The 22,509-nt window shown below is 40.2% G+C and overlaps 1 protein-coding gene across 1 annotated transcript in view; it reads left to right on the top strand.

Moving 5' to 3' along the window:
- The window catches only part of SYNJ2 (synaptojanin 2), a 1,514,156-nt gene that overhangs the window by 243,017 nt on the left and 1,248,630 nt on the right, over positions 1–22,509 (top strand). Inside the window, exon 4 of the mRNA XM_044063657.1 lies at positions 687–957. Within this exon, the coding sequence (XP_043919592.1) occupies positions 687–957 (271 nt within the window). The remainder of the gene's footprint in view (positions 1–686; positions 958–22,509) is intronic.

Here is a 22,509-nt window from a genome sequence, read left to right as displayed (position 1 = left end):
TTAAGTTTTTACCTAAAATAACAATCACTAACACTAAATACAGTATTATGAGGAGCTATCATATCCTGTCTGTATCCACCAAAAGTAACAAAAAATACCTTACTAAACGGATATGTCTGAAGACTGGAGATAATGCCAACATACAAGGAGATGTTAAGCATCTTATATTAGCTAAGAAAATTGTAACTCATGCAGTGGGCTTATCCAGTTCTTTCTAGACTTTATTAATAAGAATGAACAAAAGCAACAAGCTAAGACCCCAGTAAGAGGTAGGAATACACTAAATACAGTGTCCTCTGTCATACATCCCTCATGTGATTCTCTTTCCTAGGCTCTTATCTCCATGTCTCTTTTTTTAACCTTAGGACTAGGGCCAGATTGTTTTGGAGGGCAAAAATCTGGACAGTCTGAGAAAATCTGAACAGTTGAGAGTTATAACTGGTGTTTCTGCTCTGCAAAGCATTGTGTGTCATCTTGAAAAGTGGTGCTGATTGTTATTTGTTTCTTAGCTTGAAAAAAAATACAAAGTTTACAGTGGCAAGAAGGTTCATTAAGCTTGCATTCCTTGTTTTACACTATAACTTATTCAGATTAAATCAGCAGCTTACTGTTTAAAAGTATCAATAAAATGAAAAATAAACATACTTCATACAGGGGATTCAGGGTTTCTTGTTTGTCTTTTTCAGGTGATGCCAGGTTATGCTTCTTGGTTATAGTGACAGGTTGTACCTCTATGGGAAAGATACTGGATACAGAAATCTATAAAATTACTACTACAGAATTTTTCCCTCTTCAAGAAGATGTTAAGGAAGAAGAACGAGTTACAGCACTGAGAAAACTTCTGAATTCTGGAATGTTTTATTTCTCCTGGCCTAACACTGGATCAGACTTCGACCTCAGTCTTCGTGCCCAGAAGCAACACGATAAGGACTGTGAATCGGGAAACTGGTTTTTCTGGTTAGTGTAATATACTGCTTAACATTTTTAAGATTTCTTTAAGAAGGCATGCATACAGCTGATCTGGTGGTTTTAAGATTAAAACTAACGTTGACTTTCCTAATTATTATCCAGTTTATGTAATGCCCCCATGTTCATGCTTACAAGTGTGTGTGTGTGTGTGTGTGTGTGTGTATATATATATATATATATATATATATATATATATATATATATATATATATATAGGAGCGCTACAGAATCCTGAAAGACCAAAATCTCGAAAGTTCAAAATCCTGAAAACTCAAAATGCTGAAAACACACAGGATACCAAAACTTAATATATGCCAGCAAAAGTACATACAGAAACATATTACCCTTCAACTATACGCAGGGAGGCAAGCCCCCCTGCACCCCCCATGTTGGGGACTGTGGCCCCCACACCCCCTGATACTTAAATATATCAACTCTGAGATTGCACTTCACTACATTAAGTGCAATCTTGGAGATGATATATTTAAGTAAGGGGTGTGGGGGGTGCGTGGGGGCTTGCCCCCCTGCTTATACTTGGAGAAGAGTAATATGGTTTGAGTTTTATTTGTTTATGTATGTACTTGTGCTGGAATGTAGTACGTTTTGATATCCTGTGTGTTTTCAGTATTTTGAGTTTTCAAGATTTTTGTCTCAGGATTTTGGTCTTTCAGGATTCTGTAGCGCTCCACACACACACACACACACACACACACACACACACACACACACACACACACACACACACACGTAAGCGTGAGCTGAGCATGGGGCATATGTACTCTGTTAGATTCATTTTGTTTTAATTATAATTAAAATAGATTTTTTTTAATTTGGTTAGAAAAGTTCCTCTTTATATTGCAAGTTCCCTCCTAGTCTGATCTATGTAAAGTCTTCAGACTTTGTGGCATTTTAATGCTAAAGGCAGCAATGGTTGCATGCGCTGCTTCTTGTATGTGCTGTTCTTTGCTTTGGCTTTCAAAAAAGAGTGTATTCAGATGATGCATAAATAACTGAACTAAACTTTACGAATGTGTTCCTGTAATTCCATTTAAACTAATCACATAGGATTGAAAGAAAAGACAGTAATATGTTCATAGGTTTATAGGTAGATACTAGGCTATCTGCCCGAAGGCATTTATGAGCCTAGCCAGAATGTGTTGGCTTTCGCCGCCCCCTTAGATTAGTTTCCTGTGCCTCTGTCCAGCAGAGCCATTGAAGTGATCCCTTTGGTAAACTTTCTGTTTCCCATCCACTCGTCAAGGTTTCTCTTGAAGAGGGTTAGCGAGGAGCTCTGCCTAATGTAGATTGGAATCTATTCCTCCAGCACGTCCTATTTATTGTTGTGGAGAGGTTTAGATCCCTGGAGCGTGTGGCTCGAGGGGATATGGTTTTCTTTAGGTGGAGCATGTCCATCAATTCTGGGTTGGACATGGCCTTGTATGTCAGGCAGAGATCACCTCTGAGTAGGCGGTATGCAACCGAGTACAGCTGGAGTTTCTTCAGTCGAGCTGCATAGGGCATCTGCTTAAGGCCAGTGATCCTCTTGGTGAAGTACTTCTCTGGTCTTTCCAGTTGTTGCAGGTGTCTTGTAAGGTACATCCCAAATGGAGCATTGCACTCTATGATGGGTCTGATGAGAGGGGCCCAATGACCTCTTTCGATCTGGATGCAGACCCTTTTGTGATTAGGTGGGCCACATAAAAGGATTTTCTAACCACTTTGGCAATGTGATTATCAAAGGAGAGGTTACTATCTACTTGGGTCCCCAGATCTCTTGTTATGTCTTCCGTATTTAGGAGGCTACCACCTACGTGGTAGTTTGTGGGTACTTTGTTTTTTCCAAAGGGGATGACTATGCACTTGTTGGCATTTAGCTTGAGGCCATGGTTTTGACACCAGGTATCAGTCTCAGTGAGACCCTTTTGGAGGATGTCTGTGTCGGCCAGAAATTCCTAGTTTGCAGTTGTCTGTGAACTTGGTCAGCCATAGTCATCCTGTGCTTGCCTGTACCTCTGAGAAGTAGATGCTGAACAGGAGAGGTCCTAGGACTGAGCCCTGGGGAACGCCACTTGTAACCGGTTTAGAGTCAGACCTAGCTCCTGCAACTCTTACCATGTGGGTTCTGTCTGTGAGCCAGTTGGCAACCGATCTCGTGACGTAGGGCTTTATGTTCAGGCTGGTGGGCTTGTCTATAATACCTGAGTGGGGAATGGTGTCAAAGACCTTTGCGAGGTCTAGGTAGGCTGTGTAGACCACCTTTCCCTCGTCTATAGCCTTGGTAACTGTCTCAAAGACGTCCACCAGGTTTAGGAGGCATGATTTGCCCTTAACAAAGCCGAACTGGGTAGGGTCCAGTGTTTGGAGATTCTCAATGTCTCTGTTATTGAGATTCATGATGATGCGCCCCATAGCTTTTCAGGCTAGGCTAGTCAGGCTTATAGGGCAATAGTTCCCAGGGTCCGTTGTGGTTCCACCTTTGTGGAGTAGAATAACTGTTGCTGTGCGCCACTCTGTTGGCATGTAGCCTGTGGAGAGGCTGAGTTTAAACAGTGTGTTTAGGTGAGGGGTTAGTTCATCTTTGAGCTCGTGTAGGACGCAGCCTAGGACACCGTCTGGCCCCATTGATGCTGTGTTTTTAGCTTTGGAGAGGGCTGTTTTAACCTGAGTGTCTGTGATTTCAGGGCCACTACATTCTTCTGGTATAGTTATGGGCCCTTTTGGGGGTGAGAAGGGGTGAAGTTTCACTGAACCTGTCTGCCACGATGTTGGCTATATCAGTCGGTTCAGTGTATTTTGTGCCATTCTGCACTAACTCCGAGCAGATCTGAGAATAGCCACTTAGATTCTTGACATAGCTAAAGAATGCCTTGTGGTTATCTTTGGAGTCCATGGCAATTTTTCTTTCGAAGTTAGCCTTGGATGATTTTATGAGGGAATGTAGTTTCTTGCTGATACTGATCAGGAATGTCTTCCCTTCTTGGGATTTTACTCTTTTCTGTACTAGTTTCCTCCTGTTGTATAGCTTGTTTATGGCAGGGGTCCACCAGACCGGTTTCCTTTTCTTGGAGGGGTGAGTCTTGGTTTTGTTTGGGATAGCATGATCCATGCATTCTTGTACATGCCCATAGAGTGCATTAGTAAAGGATTTTGCAGCTTGGACAGCGTTATCTTTTAGCATGAGGGCTTTGAAACTTCCCACCTCAGTCTTAAGTAATGGGAAGTTTGCTTTTGAAAAGTTTTTCACGGTGGTTTCTTTGACTGGGGGTGGTGAGGGAATGTGGATATCCAGAGTGATTTATGTTCAGATCTAACCAGCGAGGGGTTGACTTCCGGTGTGGAACACCGGTCGCCCATGTTGGTGATGACAAAATGATTGACTTCAACAATTGGCTAAGCTTCTGGTGTCATTCAAAGGGGATCCAGTATCTGCCTGCCTGGGACGACATGACTGACAGACCACGATGCTTTGCCAGAGATGGTCTGCACCTGTCGCCCCTGGGATTCAGGTTACTGGCTAAGGCTCTTGCCACCCCTATAGTGCCTTTTCTTAGGCAAAGTTCAAAGGACAAAACCACCACTGTAACAGGTACAAGCATGCAAAATCTGAAGGTAATGCTACTCAATGCTAGAAGTCTAAACCTCAAGATGCACTCTGTCTTGAGGCAATCCTAAAAATGGAGAACATCGATATCTGTGCAGTAACTGAGACCTGGTTCAAGGCTCCAGAGAGCACCCCTGCAATACCAGGCTACAACTCTTACCACACTTTTCGGCCACCAAAGCAGGACCGAAACACTAAAGGTGGAGGAGTGTCAATATTCACCAAGGATATTCACACCACCAGGCTAGTTGCCCAACACGATGCGTCTGAAATTCTCCAGGTAACTAACACTAGGTAAGACTGCAATCCAAATTGTAGCTTGCTACAGATCCCCCACCATACCCCAAGATTCTCACTACACCTTTCTAAACATACTGGAAAATATTAAGATAGAACCAAACACCCTAATACTGGGTGATTTTTAACTACCCTGCCATTAACTGGGAAAACTACTCATGTACCAACACTTTTGCCCAACGGTTCTTGGAATTCATAAATTCCAACGCCCTGGATCAACTAATCCATAGTCCCACCAGGAGCTCCAGTATCCTAGACCTGGTCATTGCCAACATGGGAAATTGATGCTCCACACCTATGGTCACCCCCTCGCTAGTCAGGTCTGACCATAAGCTAATCACCCTTAACATCCACATCCCATCCCCACCCCCCAGTAAGGAAACCTCCATAAAAAACTTCTCCAAAGCCAACTTCATGCTACTCAAGTGAGAAGTGACAAACTTCATGACACCCATGCAGATGTGAACTGAAAGTTCAACTGCTGAATTCTACACTAAGGCACTGTACGAGCACATCCACTCATGCATGAATCCTGCCATCCCAAATAGAACCAAGATGCTCTCATCCAAAAAAAGGAAGCCAATCTGGTGGTCCCCTGCCATAAACAAACTTTACAACAAAATGAAGAAACTGTTGCAGAAAAGAGGAAAATCCCAGGATGCAAAAAACTTCCTTACCAGCTTCAGTAAGAAACTGAGATCCCTCATAAAATCCTCCAAAGCTAGTTACGAAAATAAAATTGCCAAAGATTCCAAAAACAACCACAAGGCATTCTATAATTATGTCAAGAATCTAAATGGCAATGCTCAGGTCTGCTCTGAGCTAAAACAGAATGGCATTAAATATACTGATCCCCAGGATATTGCCAATGTCCTGGCAGATCGATTTAGTGCCAACTTCACCCCCCTCTCACCCCCTAAATAGCCCATCTCAATGCCGGAAGATTGCCAAATTCCGGTAATAATGGCCACACAGGTAAAAAATGCACTCCCCAGAGCTAAGAATACAGCATCCATGGGACCGGATGACATCCCGGGCTGTGTACTACATGAACTACAATATGAACTGGCACCTCACCTAAGTGTCATGTTTAATCATAGCCTCACCTCAGGTTTCCTGCCCACTGAGTGGAGCAGAGCTACAGTTATCCCACTCCACAAGGGGGGTCCACCTTGGATCCTGGAAACTACCGTCCCATCAGTCTGACAAGCCTGATCTGCAAGGCCATGGAGCATATTATCATGGAACTTATAAACAAAGACATTGGCAACCTTCAAACACTGGACCCCACCCAGTTTGGGTTTGTGAAGGGCTGATCTTGTCTCCTGAACCTGATTGACTTCTTCGAATCAGTCTCCAGAGCCATGGACAAGGGTAAGGTGGTCCACACAGCCTATCTAGACCTTGCCAAGGCCTTTGACACCATCCCCCACTCTGGAATCATAGATAAACTTACTAAGCTGGGCATGAATCCCTACGTCACCCAATGGGTTGCTAACTGGCTTACTGATAGAACCCACACTGTAAAAGTAGCCAACTCCAAATCCAGCTCCAGACAAATGACAAGTGGAGTATCTCAGGGTTCAGTCCTGAGACCGCTCTTTTTTGGCATCTACTTCTCTGAAGTACAGGAAAACACTAAGGGACTCTGGATAACAAAGTTCGCAGATGACTGCAACCTGGGAGCCATTATTGAATCCCCAAATGATGTGGATACTCTACAAAAGGGCCTTACATAAACAGATGCTTGGTGCCAGAGCCATGGGCTCAAGCTCAATGCCAAGAAATGTATAGTTATCCCCTTTGGGAAAAAACACTTATCCATGAATTACCATATAGGTGGCAGTACACTAAACACCGAAAGTGTGATAAGAGACTTAGGGACACAGGTGGACAGTGGTCTCACCTTCAATAACCACATCGCCACAACAGTCAGGAAATCCTTCTATGTGGCACACCTCATCACCAAGGGCTTTTCATCCAGAAAAAAGGAGGTCATTGTCCCACTGTACTCATCCCTCATTAGACCCATTATAGAATACAACGCCCTGTTTGGTATGTACCTCTCAAGACATCTGCAACAACTGGAAAGGCCACAGAAATACCTCACTAAAAGAATCACAGGCCTAAAGCAGATGCCCTATGCTGACCGCCTTAAAAAACTCCAGCTATACTCTGTCGCATATCGTCTACTCAGAGGCGATCTCTACTTAACATACAAGGCCATGTCAAACCCAGAGCTGTTGGACATGCTACACTTAAAGAAATCCCAATCCCTCAGAGCCACACGCTCCAGGGATCTAAACCTTGTCATCACAATAAACAAAACATGCTGGAGGGATAGGTTCCTGACCCAGAGACTCCCCAGACTCTGGAATAGATTGCCCATACATGTCAAGCAGAGTGCCTCTTTGGCCCTCTTCAAAAGGAACCTTGACGATTGGATGGGAGAAAGGAAATTCACCCCAGGGATCACGTCAATCGCCCTGCTAGACAGGGGTCCAGGGAAGTAAATAGTGTGGGAAGAAATAGCCAGGGAATTGTTTTGGCTAGGCTTGTACAGGCCCTAGGGCTGATAGCCTAGTACCAACCTATGAACCAGGTCCAATATGTTGTCACCTCTGGTGGGGGTGTTGACCAGTTGTTCCAGGGCATTTGAGTTTATAAATTCTAGGAAATGTTGGGCAAGGGAGTTTGTACTTGAGTAGTTCTCCCAGTTAATGTTTGGGTAATTGAAATCATCAGGGTGTCTGGTAGGACCTTTATGTTTCCCAGTGTTTCCAGGAATGCGGAGTGGGGGTCCTGGGACATAGTAGGTGATCTGTAGCAAGCTATAATTTGAATAGCAGTTTTGCCCATTGTTAGTTGCGCGTGGATGATCTCTGAAGCATCGTGCTTTGCCACTAACCTGGAGGTGTGGGTATCCTTGATGAATATGGATATTCCCCGGCCTTTTGTACTTCGGTCTGGGTTTTGTGGCCTAAATGTATGGTATGACTTGTAGCCTGGTAGTGCTGGGGTGCTCTCTGGAGCCGTAAACCAGGTTTCTGTTAATGCACATATATCGATTTTCTCCATACTGAGGAGTGCCTCGAGTGCGTGCATTTTGAGGTTTAGACTTCTGGCATTGAGTAGCATTGCCCTCAGCTTTTTGTTACTTGTGCTGTTTACGGTGGTGGGTTTGTCTTTTGAGCCTTGTCTAAAAAAGGCACTATGGGGGTGGCAAGAGTCTTGGCCAGTATTCGAAAGCCTAAGGGTGACAGGTGCACACCGTCTCTAGCAAAGCAGCGTGGCTTGTTGAGCATGTCATCCCAGGCTGACAGACACTGGATCCCCTTTGAATGACACCAGAAGCTTAGCCAATTGTTGAAATTGATTTTTTTTCTCTATAACGTGGTATCATTCTTGGTGAGGGCAGGATGCTACTCAGTGTCAGGGTCATACCAGCCTGGGCTACGTGATCAGAGAGCTCTTCCATGTCTCTTTTCATGTAGTCCAGGGAGGTACGGCTCAGTTCATTCACATCATGTTTGTACTTCTTCTGGAGTGACCTGAGTGCTTGTGTTATGTAGTGGATCCTGGCACCCGACAGGCAGCTAACAGTAATCTTCTCCTTGTTCAGCCTAGTGAGTGGGACTTCAGTGTGCCTGACTATAGAGTCACTTATTACTAGTGTGTTGGGTATGTTATTTTGCCTTAAGGGTTGTGATTGCGTGGCACACTGGTTTTGTGAAGTATGTGTTTCATGGTTTGTATTGGGGGGTGAAGGTTGCTTGGATGGCTGCTTTGGAGGTCTCTGTTGCTTTTGCAGATTTTTATTTAGAGACTCCGAGTATGTTTTTGTGTATTTATGTGTGTTTTTTGCCAGTGCTGGTTTCATAGGTCTATGTGAGACTGGTGGTGTGATGCAAGTAATTCCCTTCTCCTCTTGACTGCCTGGTCCAGTCTTGGGTTGAGAGAGCTTAGCCTCCAGTTTGGCTGTATAATTGCATCTCTCGCATGTATTAGTGTTTGGTGGAAGGAGGAGAGGGTTGTCTGTGTACATGAGGCAATTGTAACATTACCTCAAAATGCCCAAGTTCACCAGCTGGACCAGAGAGTACACCTAAAACTGCCCTTTGGACATGCCTGGATAGGTACAGTGAACTGTTTTACTGACTGGCTGGTAAGGTCGAATAGAGAGTCTTGTCCTTCTCTACAGTATAGGGGGGTCTAGTGCTAAGGGTTATTAGTGCTTGCTTTGAGTTTTGAGCAAGTGCCGGGATGAGAAGTGAATGGTTTGAGTGCTTAAGTTGAAAGTTTGTCTAGTTCCAAGGGAAAAATTGAAGAGTACACTTTGTGGAGCTGGGAATAGTTATACCCTAGCTAACCGGCACTGCCCGGTGCTCAAAACCGCTCAAATGCGGGTTTTATAGCAGGGAAATGAAAGAGATAGAAATTAGCCCAAAATGGCCAATAAAGTACTAATTTCTGGGCTGAAACCATTCCTCCAGGGACAGATAGGCTGCTCAAAGCAACCTCTCTCACATTGAACAGAGAAACCTCCTTCTATCCAAGTAAGTTATTGGCAAGCACAGAAACTTGTAACACAGCCCTGAATTCACCACTAACCTGAAAACTTGACTATATTAGCTTAGAAAGGCGGGAAAAGAAGTATTTTTTTTGTTTTGTTTTTTCAGAAAATAAAACAGATACAATCAAAAAAACACTTTAAATGCACAGAAATGGCTATCACACTTGAGTGTGCAGCCTACAACAGTTAAACAGGTAATTTAAACACAAAAACAACTTTGTTAAAGTGCAGGCAGTAAAATATGTACAATATGTAGCTGAAACAAGTTGAATGAAATATTCCACAAAATCAAAGCAATATGTATTTAGAAGGTCTGTGAAAGAAAGATGCTTTCTTCAAGCAAAGACCAAGTGGTTAATGAAAAAGTGACTTCTTTAGACAGTCATAAAATGCTGAATGGCATTGCAAATAGGAAATTAAGACTGTTAAAATGAATATACAATGTATAATGGGTGGATGGATGAAGTGGTCTTGAAGACAGAAGAAGAGTATGTGTAACTAGCAACGGCATTATTCAGGTGTGAAGACCCTATGGAAATATTTCTATAGAACAGAATGCTGCTGGGTGAATTTGCCTGCTGTGTAACTGTCATACACCAATATCACATGCTGTAAATGTTAGCAGTTCAGTTGTCATTGCATACTTCTACATGCATACTTTATGTTCATATAGTGCCTTTTTTAGGCAGTGTTCTGAAGACCAAATTACCACAGTAACAACTAGAAACAAATGCAATCTGAGGGTCATGCAGCTCAGCGCTAGAAGTCTAAATCTCAAAATGCGGTCGCTCAAAGCACTCTTTAAAATGGAGAATATTGACATTTGTGCCGTAAAAGAGACCTGGTTCAAGGCAGCAGAAAGCAACCCTGCACTACCAGGCTACAACTCATTCCACACCTTTCGGCCCAAGAACTTAGACCAAAGCTCCAAAGGCGGTGGTATTTCCATATTCATAAAGGATGTGCACACCTCCTGACTGGTAGCCCAACATAACGCATCTGAGATACTTCAGGTGCAGCTAACATTCAGTAAGATAGCGATTCAGGTCATAGCCTGTTATAGGTCCCCAACCATGTCCCAAGACTCACACTCCACGTTCCTAAGCACCCTGGATAATATTAGGGACCAACCTAACACCCTCATACTGGGCGACTTCAACTGCCCCTCCATTAACTGGGAAAGCTACTCATGTACCAATACACTTGTCCAATGTTTCCTGGAATTCATTAATTCCAATGCCCTGGACCAGCTCGTTCTTACCCCCACTAGAGGTAGCAGTATCCTTGACCTGGTCATTACTAACATGGGCGACCGCTGCTCTACACCAGTAGTCAGTGCCTCCCTGGTTAGATCCGACCACAAACTAATCACCTTGGATAGCCACATCACCCCCCCCCCCCCCAAAAAGGAAACCACCATGAAAAACTTCTCCAAAGCTAACTTTGGGCTCCTAAAAACAAAGGTGGCTAACTTCAAGGCACCCATGCAAATGGAGAATAGTTGCATGACGTCCGAATCATACACCAATGCACTGTACAAACATGTACACAAATGCATGGATCTCACCATACTCAGTAGACCCAAGATGCTCTCCTCCAAAAAAAGGAAGCCAATCTGGTGATCCCCTGCCATAAACAAACTCTATAACAGAAGGAGGAAACTGATGCAGAATAAGGTGAAGTCCCAAGACTGGAAAAATGCCCTTATCAGTCTCAACAAAAAGTTGAGATCCCTCATCAAATCCTCCAAAGCTAGCAATGAAAGCAGAATTGTAGCAGAGAGTAAAGACAATCACAAGGCCTTCTATAGTTATGTAAGGAATCTCCACGGCAATACCCAGATTTGTTCTGAGCTACTGCAAAATGGCACCTCCTATACTGAGCCAACAGATATTGCCAATATATACAATATACCCCCCCCCCCCGAGGTCCAATCACAATGCCAGTAGATTGAAAGGCACCCAGTATTACTGCTGCACAGGTTAAAACAGCACTGTCCAAGGACAAGAATACAGCTTCTGTGGGACCTGACAGTATCGCTGGGCTGTGCTCTACATGAATTACAGATGGAACTGGCACCTCACCTGTGTGCCCTGTTGAATCACAGCCTCACCTTAGGCTTTGTCCCTACTGAATGGTGCACTACTACAGTCATCCCTCTCCACAAAGGAGGAGCGACTACAGACCCTGGGAACTATTGCCCCATTAGCCTGACAAGTCTGATATGCAAAGCTATGGAATGCATCATCATGGACCTCTTAAACAAGGATATAGGGAATCTCCAAACTCTGGATACCACACAGTTTGCTTGTGTGAAGGGTAGATCATGCCTGCTCAACTTGTTCGACTTCTTTGAGTCAGTCACCAGAGGTGAGGATGAAGGCAAGGTGGTTTATACAGCCTACTTTGATCTAGCCAAGGCTTTGATACCATTCCCCACTCAGGAATCATAGAAAAACTCACTAAGCTAGGCATCAACCCCTATATCCCTAGGTGGGTTGCAAACTGGCTCACAGATAGAACCCACAGTGTGAAAGTAGCTGACTCCCAAGTCAGACCGCCGGCCAGTCACGAGTGGAGTCCCACTGAGTTCAGTCCTGGGTCCTCTCCCATTTGAAATCTACTTCTCTGAAGTCCAGGCCAACACAAAGGGTCTCTGGTTGACAAAGTTCGCACACGATTGCAAGTTGGAGGCTATTATTAACTCTTCAAGTGATGTTGATGTCCTACAGAAAGGCCTCACTGAGACCAACAACTGGTGTCAAAACCATGGCCTTAAGCTCAATGCCAAAAAATATGTAGGCAAACCCGGTTCGCATGAATTACCACATCGATGGTAGTCCACTGAACACAGAAGGAGTTATAAAAGATCTGGGAACAAAGGTTGACAGCAACCTCTCTTTTGACCACCACATTGCCACTGTAGTCAGAAAGTGCTTCTATGTGGCACATCTCATTATTAAGGGTTTTGCATCCAGGAAGAAGGAGGTCATTGTCTCCCTTTACTCTTCCCTCATTAGGCTAGTAATTGAATACAATGCCCCATTTGGCATGCACCTCACTAGACACCTGCAACAACTGGAGAGGCCGCAAAAGTACCTCACAAAGAGGATCCCAGGCTTTAAACACTTGTCCTATATGGACAGACTCAAAAAACTCCCAACTATTCTGTGTTTCATATTGCCTACTTAGAGGCGATCTCTGCTTGACTTACAAAGCCATGTCTGACCCAGCTCTGTTAGAAATGCTACATCTAAAGAAATCTCAATCCCTCTGCACTTCATACTCCAGAGACTTCAACCTCATTACCACAATCAACAGAACATACTGGAAGGACAGGTTCATAACCCAGAGACTGCCCATGCTATGGAGTAGACTTCCCATACATGTCAAGCAGAGCACCTCACTGGCCTTCTTCAAGAGAAATCTTGATGAGTGGATGGGAAATAGAAAATTCATGCCAGGGATCACTCCAGTGGCTCTGCTCGACAGAGGCACTGGGAACTAAGGTCGGGTGGCACGATGGCAGGGTAATCCTATGGGCTAGGCTTATAAAGGCTCCAGGGCCATTAGCCTAGTACACACTTATGAACCTATATACACCTGAAGGTACTTTCCCTGTTCACAAGATATAAACATTTCTTAAATTTTTGACTTTATTTATACATTCAATAGTTAAACTTCAGTGTTTTAAACTACATTGTAGGAAATCACTTTAGGCTGTTTCCGGACAGATATAGTCACCTTTTTAAGTTAGCCATGTTTTACTTCATAGCCTTTAGCCCTGAAACTCATTCTAGTTCACATTCTTCTCTTTCAGTGTTTCCTGTCTTGGATGTGCAGAATCTTAAGCTGTGGCTTTTCTGATGGTGATGTCTCTGGTATCAACCATTCAGCTACTTTTGTGAAATATCTGTGGCATTGTTGCCTTTTTCTAGTCCTGGGAGCAATGAAGACTGTTTGAAGTATACTTTATATCATGTGATCAGAATTATCGTAGAATCTGGTTCACAGTATGACTTCCTAGGCATGTTCCACCATAGGACCCTAAATGAGAACCATTTGTCTGGCACTAGGGACATCATGCTATCAGTTATGCACTTTGATTATATACCTCTCTACCTTGTTCATTTTGGGCAAGCCTTTGCTCCAGTGGCCCCAGGTCCAGCCCCAGGGACTGTGCCAGCCTAACATTTGGGACTGCATTATTTGTAATTAGTACAATACTTGAATTTGGTGATGACAGCTTATTTTGGCATGGAACAAGTATAATTCCAGAGGTAGATGAATAAAAGTTGTCTACAGAATGGAGTTGCAGCAATGCTGGAAAAAGGAAAGAACAAAAGAGTATGTAGTCTAGTAGTTGAGCTGAAGTTCTAAGAGCTGGTGAACTTGCAAAGTTAACTTGGGGAACTGAGTCAGGTGGATGAATGCATAGGCTAAAGAATGCTGTCAGTATTATTGTAAATGTTTTGATAGCAGGGAACTCATAATGAAAACTATTTTAAACCTAGTTACACATGCTTTCTTCTAATCTCATGTAAAAGAGGTTTATAGTTTGCGTTTTAAAACTACAGTATTGCTGGAACGGTTATGGAAAATATGAAAATAGCTTGAGAAGTGAAGTAGTTTGCTTTTTGGTAATTCATGTTCCTTAACCATTGCATAAGGTGACTTTGTTACTACAATGTAGATTGGACAGTCAGTTGTTAATATGGATGAAGAGACATTATGTTTAAGTGTTTAAACCTGAGCTTATTTTTTAACAAAAATATTTGGAAGAGTGGATTGAGAGTGAATGTTTAATTGTGAATAAAATATTATTAAAATGTGCATTTCCTGTAATCTTTTAGACTTACTCTGATAGCCTTCAGGTTTTCTGTAAATGTGAAACTCACATATGCTACAGCTATTAAAACAACATGTATTTCTGTTTTTGATTATAATTTTGTTTAGTGTCTATTTTGTGGAGTTTGGGATATTCTGGCAGAAATCCTGAAGTGAGATTGGATGCAGTTGTGATGAACTGAATTCACGTTCAACAGATCTTGTCGCAATCTTTGTAATGAAAAAAATATATAACGTAGATGTTTTGCTTGACACTGTGAAAAAGTATGAATGTAAAAGCATTACTTAAGGAACATGAAGAAGTGAGAGTCATTTAATTTGATAGGAGGAGGAGGAGAGAAGGAACAGTAATCACTGGCAAAAAGGCAAACAACAGTACAGACTGGGGAGGAGAGAGAAGAATGAAGGTCATAATAGAGGTATAATGAAAAGTGCAAGCAAAAGGACAAAGAAGCATGCATTTTTTCTGCAGGGGAAAATGTGCAGTGAATAAGAAACAGTCTACCTGAAATAAAGTCACATTAGGGTCATAGATAAAATATTGGGCATTATGAAATGAAGAGTATTGTGGGAAGGCTGTTTGGAAAGAAAGTACAAGGAAAAAATGGAAGGCATGGGAAATGTGTAAAAGGGGGATGCAGGATTTCACAATCATGGAAAGGAAATATATATATATATATATATATATATATATATATATATATGTGTGTGTGTATATATATATATATATATATATATATATATATATATATATATATATATATATATATATATATATATATATGGTTCTACCTCACATAAACGAAACACCAAAACACCGACAACGCAATCACCGAAACCACATAACCGACAGTACAAAAACACGAAATTCCACATGCCCGACAACGAAATAACCGACGGTACACAAACACGAAACCTCATACACTTCACACACCACAAACAAACAAAACACATTCCCGTCCAAAAACCACATACACAACACAAGCACACCAAAATCCCTACAAACCCACACTAAACCTCACATACACAACTACCTACAACCCTAACCCAAACCCTAACCCTAAGGTCCGTCACTACCAGACAGTTACCTGAGCCGCTCCCTAAGCCTAACTCACTTATTGGTACTCTAACCCAAACACAATCACTACCGCACACTTACCTGACCAGTTCCCTAACCCTAACTCACTTAACCCACCCCTATCCACACTTACCTTACTCGCACCCTAACGTCCATCACTATGATACTTACACAGCCTTTTCCCATTTCGCATCCTCGGCCGGTGCTTTCATCCGTCGGGTCGGTCTTCTGCTTGTCGATCTTCTAGGTCCCGTCGCGTCGGTCTTCTGCGCTGTCGATCTTCTGGGGCTCGCGATTTCCGTGTCGATGTTCCGGCGTGTCGTTGAAGTGAGGTAGAAACATATATATATATATATATATGCATATATATGTGTATATATATCTATATATATATATATATATATATATATATATATATGTATATGTGTGTATATATATATATGTGTGTATGTATATATATATATATATATATATATATATATCTTTCTATGTCTATACACACACACACACACACACACAAACATATATATATATATATATATATATATATATATATATATATATATATATATATATATATATATAAAATCTGCCAATGCATAGATACAGAAAGTGTATGTTATGTGGTGCACTTCTTCATAGAAGTAGTCAGAAGAGAGACCTCTGTGCAGGCTGGTAATACATTCACTGCCTGCACTATTTATTGAGCATCTTCTCAACTATTTCAGCTGTCTCCAACCTTTTCCATGAACCGACCATCATGCACACATAAAAATAAGGCATAATAAAGTGCATAATAAATACAACTCACCATAATGCAAAATCAGTGGGAGCCCTGAGCTTGTTTCTTTGCAATGAAACGGTCCCATCTAGGGGTGACAGGAGACATTGACACCCGAAGTGTGTTCCTTATGTTCAGTCTACTCCGTAATTTCATTTTGGTTGCTGTCGTTGTAGAAAACCCTGCTTCACAAAGCTGGGATGCTGGAAATGGAAGCAGGGTTTCCGGTGCTTATTCTAGCAACTTTCTAAGTTTATAAAGGCAATACTTAAATCTTTCCCTATTATTTGTGGCTCTATCCAGATTTATTGTGTGAGAGGTTGAGAGGTATGGTTAAGTGATATTCAAACATAATGGAAACCTTTTTCTGAATCTAGCAACTTTCTATGTTTATAAGAGCAATATTTAAAATCTGTCCCTATTATTTGTGTCTCTGTCCAGATTTATTGCGTGAGAGGTTGAGAGGTATGGTCGAGAGGTACGCAAACTTAATTGAAACATTTTTCTGAATCTCGCAACTTTCTAAGTTTGTAAGATCAATATTTAAAGTCTGTCTCTATTATATCTGGCTCTGAATCTGGCAACTTTCTAAGTTTATAAGAGCAATATTTAAAATCTGTCCCTATTATTTGTGTGTCTGTCCAGATTTATTGTGTGAGAGGCTGAGCGATATGGTCGAGCGGTACGCAAACCTAATTGAAACATTTTTCTGAATCTAGCAACTTTCTAAGTTTGTAAGATCAGTATTTAAAATCTCTCTCTATTATACGTCTCAACTGTCCAGATTTTTTCAGAATGTCCAGATATTTGCCTCATATTTTTTGGTCTGTTCCTCATAAAATCTGTGGTTGCTTGGATTTCTGTGGTGATTAAGTGATGACTGAAGTCGTTATGTAATGATAGGCATTTGAGTTTCAGACTTGATGTCCTTTAGAAAATGCATGGTAACTCATGATCTTACATTCTGCCATCTTTAGTTTGTAAGAGCAATATTAAATTTGTTCCTATTTTTGGGGCTTTGCCCCCCTATTATTTTTGACTTGGTCCAGACGTTTTGTGCCCAGAGGTTGAGAGTGCTCTGCCCAGAGTTATTGTGTGAGAGGTTGAGAGGTATGGCTGAGATATACTCAGACCTCTTAATTGATGCTTCTGCTGTTGCCAGGGATTGCTCTCACTCTTCACTGTCTCTTTCTCGCATGTGCGCACACACACACACACACACACACACACACACACACACACACACACACACACACACACACACACACACTCTCTCTCTCTGTTTTCATGCATGCATTTACTCACACAAGATTGCTATCTCTCTCTCGTCTCTCACACACACAGTCTCCTATGCTTTCACGCATGCATTCACACATGCAAGATCGCTCTCAGTCTCTCTCAATCTCTCACACACAGTTTCCTCTGCTTTCATACACGCATTCACTCACACAAGATCGCTGTCGCTCTCTGTCACACACACACACACACACACTCCTCTGCTTCCATGCATGCATTTATTCACACAAGATCGCTCTCACTCTCTCTCTCTCTCGATCTCTTACATAGGCAGTCTCTTCTGCTTTCATTCATGCTTTCACTCACACACACAAACAGAAACATAAACACACTCACATACATTCACTTTTTTTGTTTTTACTCCCTGCCTAAAAGTTTCTATGTGGTCTGGTACCAAATGATTAAAGGTGGTTGAAGACTGCTGAACTAATAAAATGACTCCTCAAAATAGATCAATGTTCCTGTCTCCAAAAGGGGGTCATATCACTTAGGACTATTTAGTTCTGTCTCTTACACCTTTCTCTTGCTCCTCCAACTTTCTTGCAAATAGTTTATTCCTGCACATATTGTTTATAATTTAAAACTTAAAATGTTGCTACTCTTGGAAAGAATTATAAAACTTGTATTTTTGCTATCCCCGTATTAACTTTATAATGAACTGTGATTGTCACCTGGGTAGTATCTGGAAATGCATACTTTTTATACGTATGTTTTTTTATGTATGTTTTTGTACGTATGTTTTATATGCTTAAGCTTTTATACGCATAGACGCTATATGGCTTTAAAATTTTAGCTGCACCACAATTGATTGATTGAATGTGTATTTCTATTGGGCTGTTGAATTTTTGAATGTATAAAGTGACTGTTGATTTTAACTAATACAAACACACTAAAGAAGCGATCTTTTCCCGAAAGCTTGTGGAGTAATAAACTTGGTCTTTCACCGACTTTGTGTGTCCGTTATTGGATTTGCTTAGTTTGCTGTTTGTGGAATTTTTCTTGCAATCCACGGTTTACCATAGTGCTGAACTGCTTTTTGTTTTGTAGTGTCTGAAAATTATCAGTTTTGATCAGTTTACTATCCCAGTAAACAAACATAAATAAATACAAGAACACAAAAATGAGCTGGATTCAACACCCAATACAGAAGCTTTAATCCAAATATCTTGAGCAACACGCTTTCGGAAGGTGCAATGACCCTCCTTCCTCAGAAGACAAAAAACAATGAACACCATTTTACAAGCATTTAAATAAGTCTTCTAATTGATCTTTAACAGCAGAATAAGTGTTAATTAAACCAAGCACACCTATAAACCTATTAATGAAGCTAGCACAACCACTGATAACCACAGTTATAAGCTGCAGAGGAATGGAAAAGAGGCACAACTACATACTGCAGAGAAATAGGGGAAATAAGGTGAGGGATGGAAACATTCCACTTCATTTTACATTAAATAGGCCACAAGATATCCAACTTAATAGAAGAATTATTCAAAAGTTAAAAAGATTGGGTAACTTAACATAACCTGATATGAAAAATCATAAAATTCAGATAAAATCCCTTAATTTTGTACAAATAATTATAAATGTGTTAACACTTTAAAACTTTATACAATACTAAAAAATCATTGTTCAAATACTAAAATACATATATAGCTGATAGCCAATATTAAAATAGCTGAAAACAGCATATTAAAACAACAAATCAACACACATATATATATATATAGCTTCATTAATAGGTTTATAGGTGTGCTTGGTTTAATTAACACTTATTCTGCTGTTAAAGATCAATTAGAAGACTTATTTAAATGCTTGTAAAATGGTGTTCATTGTTTTTTGTCTTCTGAGGAAGGAGGGTCATTGCACCTTCCGAAAGCGTGTTGCTCAAGATATTTGGATTAAAGCTTCTGTATTGGGTGTTGAATCCAGCTCATTTTTGTGTTCTTGTTTGGTTTTCATTTTCTTGGTTTCCAAACATAAATAAATAAATGAACATCTAAATATTTCATGATATCGAATGAAATATATTTTGAAGGTTTTGTGTTTAGAAGTAAACATAACTTATGATTATTAGTGTAGAGTCAGGACAAGGCAAATATAAATTGACAAGTCTGAAATGCATTGATCATACTCTTATATCACACTGATTGATACCTGATATAAAAATATTAGAGCAGTTGTGCAAATGCCAAAAGGAAAAAATAAGTATACTTTATAGAGATTTTTAAGAATGACACTGTATCATGCAAAGTTTTTAGCTGGTATACTTGAGATAACTGCCTCCAAGAAAATTATTAGAGAAAGATAAAGTTTTGGAGTGGAGATCTGAAGAGCAAAAAGTATGGACGTATTCAAGAAATTAGAGAAGCAGCAACATTAAAATACCATGCTGTGTATATGCCAACTGTGTTGTAAGTAGACACTAGTCGGGATGATATCAGTGCTCTGATCCTTCAGAAGAATAGACTAGTTACCTGCGGTTCAACAGCATGTACCGATGCATGAAATGGTAATGTTGACATAGCAAAGGAACAGTTAGCAGTAGTGTATAGCTGTAAACATTTCCATGAATGTGTCTGTGGTAGTAGCATAGCTAGGTTGGGGTGAAAGCAACTGCTTTGTGGGAAAAGAGGCACAACTACATACTGCAGAGAAATAGGGGAAATAAGGTGAGGGATGGAAACATTCCACTTCATTTTACATTAAATAGGCCACAAGATATCCAACTTAATAGAAGAATTCAATCCAAATCCAAGTGTGTGACCCTCCAGTGGCAATGAAACGAAAAGCAGAGATTCAAAGGAACTTCAAATAAGATGCATTCATAAAAAATAATAAAGTTTATTCCAATGAGTGAGCGCTTTCGCCAAAGGCTTCTTCAGACTCTTAAAACAATGAATAAAACTGTTTGAATCATTTTTAAACCATCCTTAAGCTTCCTATTGGACATTACAAATTGATATGTCACATGTTATCTTGTCTTAAAGGAACAGATACTCAAAAAAGTTAACATAGTTAAATGCAACAATATTTAGAAGGAATACTTCCATCCAAATATACAATTAATGATCAGAATGTCCATGCAAATAAGTAAAAAATATGCATATACCCTGATACATTCTAAAAAATAAAAGGAGCATTGTGCTTGGTCTATATCATTCTACAATCATTAAAATCTGTTGCTACATTCATTAAAAACCCTGAACATTCTCTCTCCTCATGGTGTTAAAAACATTAAAATCCTTAGATAAACAGCAAGTTTTATCGCGTTTCAATATCTAGCATCTCTACTAAGATAGTGGTGTGTCGAATGCAACTTTGCATATATTAGGTTAAAAAATTAATATAGCGAGAATTCTGTACTAAAAATGTAAGCGTACCTTTACCACAAAACAACATAGCGAATATAATGTATATAATGATAAAGTGCAACTCAAACCATTTTTAAGAAGTAGAAGACTACGAAGATGACCTAACCTACTATTACCTAAATAGAGTAGTAAGGTAATTTTAAAACTACGTATTGATGTCACTCTTATAGTAAATCAGTGTAAGAATCAGTCCTTGTAGACTGAATATAATTATTTTCATAGTATTAATGTTCTGAGCTTTATAGCCACAAGTAGATGTGTTCTTAGTATCAAATCCCAGGAACTGATGGACCTTTGGATATGTTCGACTTTCTTGTTTTAGCCTTACTTCTGAGCCCATACCTCACATACTAGTATGTTTTTCATCCCCTCCTATCACCACCTCAATATATTAGTGGTTATTGGGCATAGTTTACATATGCATGTGTGTAAATATATACATGTATATACAAGCATGCATATACGTCTATATATTTGTTCACTGTAGCTGGAATTTATTTTGCGACTGAGCTAGGTACCCCATACACCAATAGATAGTTTTGTTTTATCATTAGGTACAGGCTTAGTATTGTTGCGGATTGTTTATTTCTTCACATTTTTCATTTGACCTTTTTAACTTAGAATGTTGTTATATTTAGCACCAACTATGTACATGGAAGTAGTTGCTTTTTTACTAGTTAGGGACCCTATCATCTATGGAGCTTTATACTTAGGTATTATTATATGTGTGCTTTGTGCTAATTTCAAGCTTTATTGTGTCAATTTTTATGTGTTACGCCTAGCATTCCACTATTTTTCTGTTTTTATCTTTTTATTTTGTATTAGTTAATGCCATCTCTGCCATGTTCAGCGAACACTTTAATAAGTGTACTCATTAATATGTACACGTTTCATTGTTTAAATAGTGACACTTTGTGATCAATATATGCTTCTAGGGCATAATCGTGCTTACAAATACTGTCTATTTTAGGCACAGGACAGCACGAATATAGGCTCACCTTTTTTCTTAGAAATTTAAACATTGTTACTGTTGTTCAGTACTTAGATGCTTAGAGCGTGCTCACCGCGCGTTGAGTTACCATAAGCATGAAGTTAGGTTGTACTCAATTGCATTCAGAGTTCCTACAGCACCACGCACTTTACAACTTGTAAACAGTTTGTTTTATGTGGAATCTAAGAGGTTCCTATCTGTGGAATTTTTTAATCTTGGACAACAGCCTTTCACCGATATGATGAGGTCTGACTCCTTGATGAGGCACATCGCGATATACATTATATTAGCTATGTTGTTTTGTGGTAAAGGTAAGCTTACATTTTTAGTACAGAATTCTATATTAATTTTTTAACCTAATATATGCAAAGTTGCATTATACTCACCACTGTCTCAGTAGAGATGCTAGATATTGAAACCACGATAAAACTTGCTGTTTATCTAAGGATTTTAATGTTTTTACCACCATGAGGAGAGAGAATGTTCAGGGTTTTTAATGAATGTAGCAACAGTTTTTTAATGATTGTAGAATGATATAGGACCAAGCACAATGCTCCTTTTATTTTTAGAATGTATCAGGGTATATGCATATTTTTACTTATTTGCATGGACATTCTGATCATTAATTGTATATTTGGATGGAAGTATTCCTTCTAAATATTGTTGCATTTAACTATGTTAACTTTTTTGAGTATCTGTTC

Source organism: Protopterus annectens, chromosome 1.part0, assembly GCF_019279795.1.
Source record: "Protopterus annectens isolate FY-2018-M chromosome 1.part0, PAN1.0, whole genome shotgun sequence".
NCBI classification, from domain to species: domain Eukaryota; kingdom Metazoa; phylum Chordata; order Ceratodontiformes; family Protopteridae; genus Protopterus; species Protopterus annectens.
The sequence above is the reverse complement of the archived record's forward strand: the minus strand, read 5'-3'. Positions and strand labels throughout refer to the sequence as shown.